Here is a 10731-nt window from a genome sequence, read left to right on the forward strand (position 1 = left end):
CGCCTCGTTCATATCGTTCGTTCCCGGTAAAAATAATAGTATGCATGACAACACAATAAAAAAAAAAAATAACAAAATCGCCATCAGTTGGAAAGAAAATATTGCTTTACTTGCCTCGGTAGACCTAACTGGTTTTGAAATAGCCTGTTCCTCTGCTCAGCTGGGTTGACAGCTGATCAGTTGGGTTGCTCGAGTGTTTGAAAGCATTTACTACCAGACACTAGGGGGAGCTACGTAGAGAAAAAACACTCAGACTTGCCTGGTGTCCCTTTAAATGGCATCTCTTTTCATAATGTTGTGAACAGCGTCATCTTAAACCAGTTTACTGCCTGGTTAGTTCAATACTGGAGTTTCTGCAAGAGCATCTCTCAGCAGGACTGACCCCTGCTACCCTGAAGGTGTATGTGGCCGCTATTTCAGCTTGCCTCATTCACATTAATGGGGCATCTGTGGAAGCATGTCATGGTGTTCCAATTTCTGTGTGGTGTCAGATGGCACAGGCCTATCTGCAGACTGCGGGTTCCATCATGGGATCTCTCTATTGTTTTAGAAGGGTTGTCGGATGCTCACTTTGAACCTTTGGAGTCAGCCACAGAAAAGCTTATGACTCTTAGTCAGTAGGTAGCTCTGCTAATAGCTACAACTTCTCTCAAAAGGGTAGGAGATTTGCAGGCCCTGTCAGTTGCCTACTGTCTTGATTTTGCCCCTGGACTGGTCAAGGTAATATTGCACCTTGGTGGCCAGACTATGTTCCAAATGTGCCTTCATCACCATTTCATCCTGTTGTTCTTCAAGCCTTCTCCCCTCCACCTTTTACTCTTTGGAGCAGGAGAGGTTGAGTAGACAAGTTAGACCGCAACTTGTCTTAGACCGCAACTTGTCTTTTGAAAATCATATTTCATATGTTACAAGAACAGCCTTTTTCCACCTTAGAAACATTGCTAAGCTACGTAATATGCTATCAGTTTCTGATGCAGAAAAGTTAGTTCATGCATTCATGACCTCAAGACTAGATTACTGTAATGCTTTATTAGCTGGTTGTCCTGCATCCTCAATAAACAAGCTACAGTTAGTCCAAAATGCAGCTGCTTGAGTTCTTACTAGGTCAAGGAAATATGATCATATAACACCAATTCTATCATCTCTACATTGGTTACCTATAAAGTTCCGTATCAATTACAAAGTATTACTAATGACCTATAAAGCACTAAATGGTTTAGTTCCTGGGTATTTAACGGAACTTCTATCGCCCTACAATCCATCGCGCTCTTTAAGATCACTAAATTTGAGGCTTCTGGTCATTCCTAGGATATCTAAGTCCACTAAAGGAGGGAGGGCATTTTCATATTTAGCTCCTAAACTGTGGAATGGCCTTCCTGATATTGTTCGAGGCTCAGACTCGCTGTCCCAGTTTAAAACTAGATTAAAGACGCATTTCTTTAGCCAAGCATTCACATAATACTTACCTTTTATACTACAGTTGAATCAGATTGAATGCATTATTGTTATGAACAGCAGCTACGCTAATTATTTCCCATCTGCTTTTCTGTTGTTATCTCGGGACGCTAGTCCCGAGGTAAATACAGATTGTCTGCTCCAGTTTGTATCCAGCCTCCCATGGAAACTACAGATTCCCCAACACCCGTGCAGAGACGACTCGACGCCTGTGAAGAGACGACTCGACGCTAGCGATATGTTTATGCCCTAAATTAATGCATGATTAATTAACTAACTGTATTTTTCTATGTACATTTCTGAAATGCACTTTCTGTAAAGCTGCTTTGAAACAATATGTATTGTGAAAAGCGCTATACAAATAAATTTGAATTGAATTGAATTGAATTATGTCCAGTCCAGGCACTTAGGATTTACAGTACCTCCATCGTTCAGGCCAGTGGCCTAAAGCCAATCAACTCATTGTCTGTTTTGGTTCTACCAAACAGACTATATGACATTGGGTTTTTCAGATGCGGTTTCTCTCACCTACGAGATGCACTGTATCGCTTCACCTCTAGGTGTCATTTTACTCGGAGTGTGGCTGCCTCAATGGTAGTAGTCACATTCTATGTAGTGTCACCTGACTTTGTCCGTGGCCAATGGTAATGGCGCATGTGTACACATGATTCAGACACCGGACCTTCCCATAGCGCCAACGCAATGACGCAGTGTCTCGTTCACATCTCCTGTTTACATAAAGACTTTAGCACTAAGCATCCTCATATTATATGTTGCCGACTGTACTATCAAGTTTATACTTAATGGAGTCTTCAGACTATAAAGGTAAGAATGAAACTTATCCAATTGTCGTGTTTTCTGTCACCATTTGACATGTTTCACTTCAAACAGGTGTCTGTTTCTATGGGCTGTTATACGTAAGCCATCTGCCATATTGGAACGGTCAAATCCGGTCCATGACCACTCAAAAGCAAGTTGACTGTGCATCTACAACCTAGTTATTCACATGTATGAATATCTATAGATGGATATTGATTTTCACAGCATTTAATTTATCATTAATGTGATAATACTGCATATGGATATTGTATATTGAGTTATACATAAAAAACACAAACCTGCACATTCTCACCACTGTAAGGTTATCCCATTTCATCTGGAATTTATAGCTCGGTGGTTTTACAGCCATAGGCTACACAATGCTGTAAAATTTTCAATGAAATTCATTGACTTGTTAGTGCGAGTGATGACAGCTTCATGTTAACCTTTCCAAGATGGCGAACGTGTTAACATGTCTGGAGTGGCCAAATGTGGATCAGGGTTTCATAACCCAAAGTAAAAAGCGGTGCTAAGCCCGATTCTAAATTACAAGTGTGAAACGTTCCTTAACCCAGGGTTAAAAGCGAGGTTTAGAATGACAATAACCCAGAGTAAAGCGCAGTGTGAAAAGCCCTTCTCATGTCACACATAATTTAATCTAATACCTGATTAAAGATCTCTTATATTTTGAAAAATAAGAACCTTTGCATTTCTGATGATTGAAAGTGAGCATCAATGCTTTTGGGGTTTAATTAGTTTTTTCTTCTGGCTCTTTCTGGAATTCTGGGTTTTGTTTTTACCTCTTTTTCTCTTATTTTGAAGTGTCCTTGCTCCTGATTTATTTGCAGATATTTGTTTGGACTGACTGACTATCGTCTTTTGAACCAAGAGTAATTTTGTTTCAGATGAGGTTGAAGGTGAGTGAGTGACACTTGCTTTTGATGTCCTGTGGATGCTTTGAAGAATAGTTCCCATTTTGAACTTTTGAGTTATCCTTTGCTTCTCTTTAGATGGCTTCTTTTGGGGAGCGGGGGTAAATGTCAACAATGAGTTTGGCTGCACAGTTGTTCTTCCTTTTCGATGTCCAGCTGTTTGTAGATTCTTCCGTTTTTCAAATGGGTTCACCAACTTTTGACTAAGCTGAGATGTTCCCCCTTTTGCATAGTCAACTGGAGCGCAGTTTCTTTCGTCCTTTGCCAGTCTAATTCGTTTAGATTTAGAGGTTCTTTGTTTGCCACTATGTGACAATTTGATTGGCACTTCATTGCATGGAAGTTCAACGGTGCCACTTTTCTCATTACTTAGATTGGTGGAATTGTATGGTGTTGAATCTTTCAATACTGCCACAGGTGCGAGCTGAACCATTGTGCACCTGCAGTTAGAGATTAAAAAAATCAGTTACACCAGCATAATGTTACTCTGGGCTAGAGGACAATACTAAACATACTGCTGTCAACATTTTTCTCAAAAGTGATTCACTACAAAAAGTTAGTAAATGGAAAATGGCTGAGGAAACAAGACCTATATTTTCAACCAGGATTTCAAGCAGCCCTGTCAATTAGTGCAAGCATAATAGACAAAATAATTGCTTTCACACAATAAACTTGGTCAATTACTCTAAAATTGTTTAAGAGAGGTATTATTCTGATCTCAGATCATTTTCAGATCTGTATTATTCAGGGAGTTCATAACTGTTTGGGAAAAGTAACCTCTGCATGGTACTTTGAGAGTGACTTTCTTCGCAAGACTCAACATGACTTGCTTGAGGTAAGCCATAGCCTTGACTTGTTTTATTTTGTGCACTGCAACTTGAGACTTGACTCGACGACTTCTTTTCTTATGACTTCAATATGGGTAACTTACTCCCACCTCTGGCACAATGTTATTACAGAGAAACTCATCCTAGAATGTAAAACCATGTTTATAAAGGAATGTCCAAACAAATATAAGTATATATTGGAGACAATCTAGGACAATGAGTCCAGTAAACTTTGTTAATTGTTACAGGATTCACATTTAACACAGAAACTGGAATAACAGGCAGAAAATCTATGAAAGACTATGAATGAACATACTATGATGATGCCATACAAATTATTCAATGGAAGTAATTTGGTTATGTCAATGAAGACAGCTGTGTGAATTATATAATTATATATACAATTACAGTGTTTTTATCCATTCTGCATTTGCAATGGAAACAGAAATGTAAACAGAAGCATGAAGCAACATTTTTGGAATGCATTATTTAATTTCTTGCACTCACATTCCAAGCCAGTTGTACTGTGTGCATTGCCTCCTTTGAATCAGCTCAAAGCAGCGGAGTTTCAGGACATTGAAAAAACTGTAGCCCACCATGTTGGAGATGGTGTCATTACCATTGAGAAGGCATTGTTTAAATCTAACAGAGACAGGAAGATACAGGACAGAAATAAATATGATTAGCATGAAATCTTTTGTGTCTCAATGTCAGCTAACCCTTCCATTAAACACATGCTTAATGTATTTACATTTAAGCATTTAGGATTTTGTTTTTATTTAAAGCAACTTTCAGTGCATACAGTTTATCATTATTTGTGTACCCTGGGAACTGAACCAACGACTAAACCGGTAAACTAATTCACTCTTAAAAAAAAACATTTAAATAAATGCATGGTTGCAAGTAAAAAAAATAAAATAAATCACATTTATTAATTGAACTAAAATGTAATTTGATTGAATTGATTTAAGTTGCAAAAATAATTTAAAAGAGTTATGTTGACAAATTGCTGATTACTACATCAATTTAATTTTGTTTTTTAATTTAAACTGCAAAAAATGCAATTCAGCTTAATGCAATTTAAAGGAATTGTCTGTGGATTTTAAGTTCCCAGCATGCTTTGCATATGATAAGTAGAATAAATATTGAAATTTAGTGTTATTTTGTGTTGTGACCTGTTAGGTTAAAGTATACTAGCAGTTAAAATAAACCACATTAAATTATTAATAGTTCCCGTACAACCACTCAATTATGTTGAAATGAATTGGAACAACTTTTATTTAACTTAAAATGTGTATTGTAGTTTGTTGGTTAGAAGTTGTCATACCTCAAATAGATTGCTGTGTTAATTTTTTGAGACAATTTATTTTTTTTTTTTTAGTGTTGCACATCAAAAGAAAGGCCTTTCTACATAAATTACAGGCTGTCCTCCTGAAGATATATATTCTTTTTCTATTAAAACATGCAGTGTAAAAAAAAAACTTAAACGAGCCAAGGATAACATAAGGTGAACAAACAGAAAGGATGAGTTATGACTCTAAAGAGTCTCCCCTGAGGATCTGAAAATGCCTCTCACCTGTGGAATGTGAAAGACCCCAGAGCTTATGTGCTCACCTGTGGTCACAGTCACAGTGGGAGACCGTGAAGAGGGTGGGATTGAAGACACCAAAGTTCACAGAGAAGGAGCGTATGATGTGCTCACAGTGATCATGTTCTCGGCAGCATCTATCCGCATAAACAAACATACCTGAAAAGAGAAGAAAAATGTAGTCTAAATAATCAAATAACAAATATAGATTATTTACAATATTGTAAAATAATACTGTCCTCATTATTATATAGATTATCTGTAATAGAATACAACTTGTAACATCTCAATAAAATGTAATGCGCAGGGCACATTTCTGTTTTGCGTTGTTTTGCACAGTAACTCTTCCGTTCTTGACTGTCATGTATAACTCTATGACACCCTCTGTAATTATATTGATTTACTGATGCACAACATAGCTAGTATGAACTGTAATAACCAGGTTATGTTGCAGGGACCTCCCATGTCTTTTCGAGGACATGCCATACATTCACAGATAGCCAGCCACACAACCACCCATGACCCTGGCATGAAAACTGCACTTTGATTTATCGCTCTCAGGAAAACAGCTTAATATGTAGCAGATAATGAAAATAAAGCTTTATTTTTTTCACGCCGATAACGGTCATATTTGTAAAAAAAAAAAAAAGAAGAAAAGACTCGACAGCCCATCGGCTAATCTTCAACATGTTTATTCAACATTCATTTTGGATTGATCTATTTTTACACCGAAAAAAATAAAAATGCTGCGACAGGTATGATTTAGTTTACAGCATTTCTCATTCATTTCTGTGGAATCAGCAAACAGTGATTGGGTGTTTCTCAAACGGAAGCTACATCCTACGAAGTCTGCATATCTCGGCTGCCACATCATCAAACGTCGCTGAAGGCCATCTCAATTTGAAGGATCCTTGGAAGACAGCCTTCGTTTCACTTCCTTCATTCGGCCTGTTTTTAAGGATGCATCGGATGTATCCTTCGTGGCCTTAAATCACCCACAATCCTTTGCACACATTCAAATTAACGAAAATAAACTGATGGAAAACAAGTCGGTACTGAGCTTGTCTGAGTTTATTATGAAATGTAAGACAAAAATAATGTTTTCGGACATGAAAGCATAGATGTTATCTTTTGTTTTGCTGTAAATTAATCACTAACATTAAACTGACAATAATGTAAGCCACTGGGAGACCGCAGATGGCTGTCATGGCTGCATTCATAGAAAGCCAGTTAATATAAAGATTTGTAATACAAAGTATTTTTCCAAAATTAAGTTTTAATAGTTTTTTCGTGCAGTGACCGTGGGGGCGGGTGACATAGCCATGCACACTAACTAGACCATCTCATTCTAGCATTTAATTGCTGAGGAGTCTAGCCTACAAGCCTTAGAAGGACTGAACTAGGAAGGACGCAGTCTCGGTAGGATGCAGCCTTCCGTTTGAGAAACACCCATAGACTGCCGCACAACTCTGAACGAAATGCAATGATGTCAAGGCTGTAATGTGATTGGTTATCAAGGCACACATGATCCAAGTTAGCAGTTGCTTTTTTCCCAATGGTAGAGCCATGGACCCTCGTATCTCCCAATAAGAAGACTATTGCTGGGTCCCAATTCACCTACTTATACTGCACCCTAAAAGTATGTACACTTTTAGAAGTAAATATTTTTGAGTGTGTAGCAGAAGAGTATGCAAGCTTTGGGACATACTACTTTGTCATCTTTAACAGACAGCTCTGATCGCTTAGTTACATGCATCCGGTCACTGTTTAAACTGCCCTGTCAAGCAAAACTTGTCACAGTTAAAATCCTCCACATTCAATTTAATTTAATTTCCTACCGTATCGGAGAGAAATGTAGTAGCACGTTGATCTGCCAATCATGGGTCTTTCATGTGGAGACTCTCCTCGTGTGTTTGCAGTTTAAATATAATGATGCATTTAAAGTTAATGGCCAAACGTATCATTACAAAGTTTATAATGCTGTTGCAGATTAAATATAATGTGGATAACATTGAATAAATATATTTTCGTCAGTTTAGATACTGATAATTATTCACTCAAACCCCTTTATCTAAACCTCTCTACTTAACCTTTGGACTCTCGCATCCAACATGTTTGAAGTTTTTTAACCCTTTTTATTCGTGTTTGTAGTTCTAATCGAATCCTTGTCCAACCTTGTCCAATATTAGCCTTTAGAGTGTGCATCGATGTGCACTTCGAATTCTAACCAGAAATAGTAGACCATCCGGGTATCTTTGGAATACTCATTTCAACATATGATTTGGGATGCACTAATTCTATTTTCGAATACTATTTAGGATGGATAGTATAAGAATTGTATCTCTGGTTTCTAGTAATCCTGAAGACCTTGATTAGCTGGTCCAGGTGTGTTTAATTAGTGTTGGATCTGAACTCTGAAGAACAGTGTCCCTCCAGGAACTTAGGAAGTTTGACACCCGTGCTCGAAGGCCTTTGTAACATGAATACATCTTTGCATAGTGTTACAGAATATTTGATACACTCAACAGCTCCAGCAGCATTTTATGCAAAATGCTTAATTTTGTACTGGTATGAACAACAAAATTAGTTCACTAGTAGGGGGAGACCGGGGAGTGTTGTAACACATCAGTTTGACAGGTCAGAAAACAGCTGTGGTGATGGCATACAAATCATACATTCCCATCTCCTTTTTGAGTTCACAGGAGAAGTGGTATGTGACTGTGAGAAACATTGTAGATTTTATGACCAAAAACAAAAAACAAAGAACACATTCAGGAAAGAAAGTAACTTTTTTTTTTATCAAGACATTGATACAATTATTTTCATAACCTAAAGTATCCATTTATCTAGTTTAATTTGATGCTTTGCATTCATGCTAACTTCAAACCCAAATGTTAAAACAGTTAAATCACATTTTATGGCTGTTTGGGCTAGGGATAGGTCAAGTTCATGAAAAATTACTGTTATCAATCAAATCCTCTGTTGAGGCAGTCACATGAGTTTTTTGTTGCGCATCAAGGGATTTGTGTGGTAGATGTGATTTCGTTTAGGATAAAAATTATCTAAAAATTATCTGCCTCAGATGAGCTCATAGGTTTTTTGTGCACATTTTTAGAATGTATGCGCATCTTGGCGTTTCCGTCCAGGGTTTTTTTGTGTGATATTTCAAAGTTGACATAAAAATAGATGGATGGCAAGCTAGTTACTGAACCCTTACCCTTATGTGACAGGAATACAGCACACACACACACACACACACACACACATAGCAATAGTTTTTGTGCTAAATTAAGTCCTAAAAGAAATAATTTTTATTTTTTATTTTTCAATTGTTCACTTTATTCAAAACTAAGTATTCTTTGTTCTTCAATAAATGTATTGCATAAATTGGATAGTATGGATCTTATTTCAGCAAATTACCAGTTTTTGTTGCATCTATCCCAAGCTAGTGTTACAACTCAACCCAGTAGTTGGGTAGGTTGTGACAACAGAACTCATTGTATTTGATATTAACTCACATAATCTGTGATTGTGTACATGCCCAAGTGAGTTGTATTTGTTGTAGGTGGCTACTGCCTATTAAAGTTTGAGAGACAAACTTTTTATAAGTGAACTGAACAACACTTTTAAAATATATAGCCTAACAAAAAGAACCATTTTTTCTTAGTGTGATGAATATTTTAATAATTCACTATAACCTTTTGTGTAATGGAAAGGTTACATGGACGTTAAAGGTTATTTATGGAACCATCCATGCCAATAAATAACCATTATTTTTAAGAGTGAAGGCATAGGAATTTATGGATGCAGACCTACCCAACTGTTCATAGTCATTGGCGCTTGTGCCTCGTCCACACCAAAGTGTTCCCGGTAAAACCCATGCGCGTTTATAGCGACTTTTTGCTCTTGAATCCATGGGCTGACCTTGGTTGACGTCTTCTTTGAGCAAAGTGTAATTGACATATGAGTTCATTTCACACAGCCTGGCATCTTCCAATAGCGCACTTATGTTGAAGCGGAAAGGTAACTTTTCGGCATTGTCATAAGCGCGCTCTCCACGGCAGAGTGACAAATAACGCGTAACCAGGGTCCTGTCGCTACTCATGAAACAATCTTCAACGCGTTTCTCTGATGTCCACTTGCTCCAGTAAAAGAGCGGAGGTGCTAAAGCGTCCAGTGAATGAGTGAGAAAACTAACCTGATAACTCCCGTGTTCAGATTTGACGAGGAGGCAAAATGGTGCACGTTTCTGTGGTGTTACAGCACCGCAACAACAAACCACTACTAAAAGCTTAACAGCAAGAAATAGACTTACGATACGCGCATCTTGCAGATGTAATGACATAATTGCTTAGATTTAGCCTTCAGCTCTACGCTTTGTTTAGGGCTAGAAACAGTCATAAATAGCACGTAGCTAATTTTTCAATCGGTTTAATTGACGTTGATATCCGGAAAAATATGCAAAATGAAAATCAGTTAAACGCAGATAATCACCATCAGTCTGTTTTAGTCCACAATGAGGACGCCGCATGAAGAAGAATTTGCTCTGTGAATGATCAGTCGAATGAAAATGAATTTGCCGGTTCTTGACTGTCTGTTCACAGATGTCGAACTGAAATTTGAGTTATCTAGGTAGCTACAGCCAGGTTAAAACTTGTAACCAATGTGGAGCTGAAATGACACTAGTCACATGACTCGAAAATCAACAGAACTCCGTTTACCGAGGATTTGCTGTCCAATTACCCGAGTTGAATCCAAGCAATAGAACAATTGCAAGATTCCTAATTGAGACATATTGGCTGTTACATTGCGATGCAGCATAAATCTGATCTTTTGATACAAATTGGATTTTTGTTCTTTCACTTAAAGTCACAAATGGTCAATACAATTTGTAATGGAATACTAAATAAACTTTAACTTGGGTAAATATATTTTATACAACTTAAACTTGTTTTATTAATCTAGTTGACTAAGCAACATTTCAAATTTTCATTTAATTTAACATGAGGAACTAAAATAGGCCTACCTAATACTAAAACTGAAATAAAAATGAAAGGGGTGGTGTAATGCCCTTTTCACAAGATGTAAAATAAGTCTCTGATGTCCCCAG

General features: G+C 37.4%; 1 protein-coding gene across 1 annotated transcript; it reads right to left on the reverse strand.

Moving 5' to 3' along the window:
* Positions 1–790: 790 nt before the first annotated feature.
* Positions 791–9594, reverse strand: LOC311079935 (acidic phospholipase A2 PA4; the record flags this gene model as incomplete). The annotated part of the gene is made up of 5 exons (XM_084109661.1): positions 791–818; positions 3404–3646; positions 4541–4675; positions 5648–5780; positions 9438–9594. The coding sequence occupies 5 exons, from the start codon at positions 9592–9594 to the stop codon at positions 791–793; spliced, it is 696 nt and encodes a 231-aa protein (XP_083965787.1).
* Between the last annotated feature and the right edge of the window lie 1137 nt (positions 9595–10731).

This window comes from Abramis brama (assembly GCF_963993115.1).
Source record: "Abramis brama genome assembly, chromosome: 3".
Taxonomy (NCBI): Eukaryota; Metazoa; Chordata; class Actinopteri; order Cypriniformes; family Leuciscidae; genus Abramis; species Abramis brama.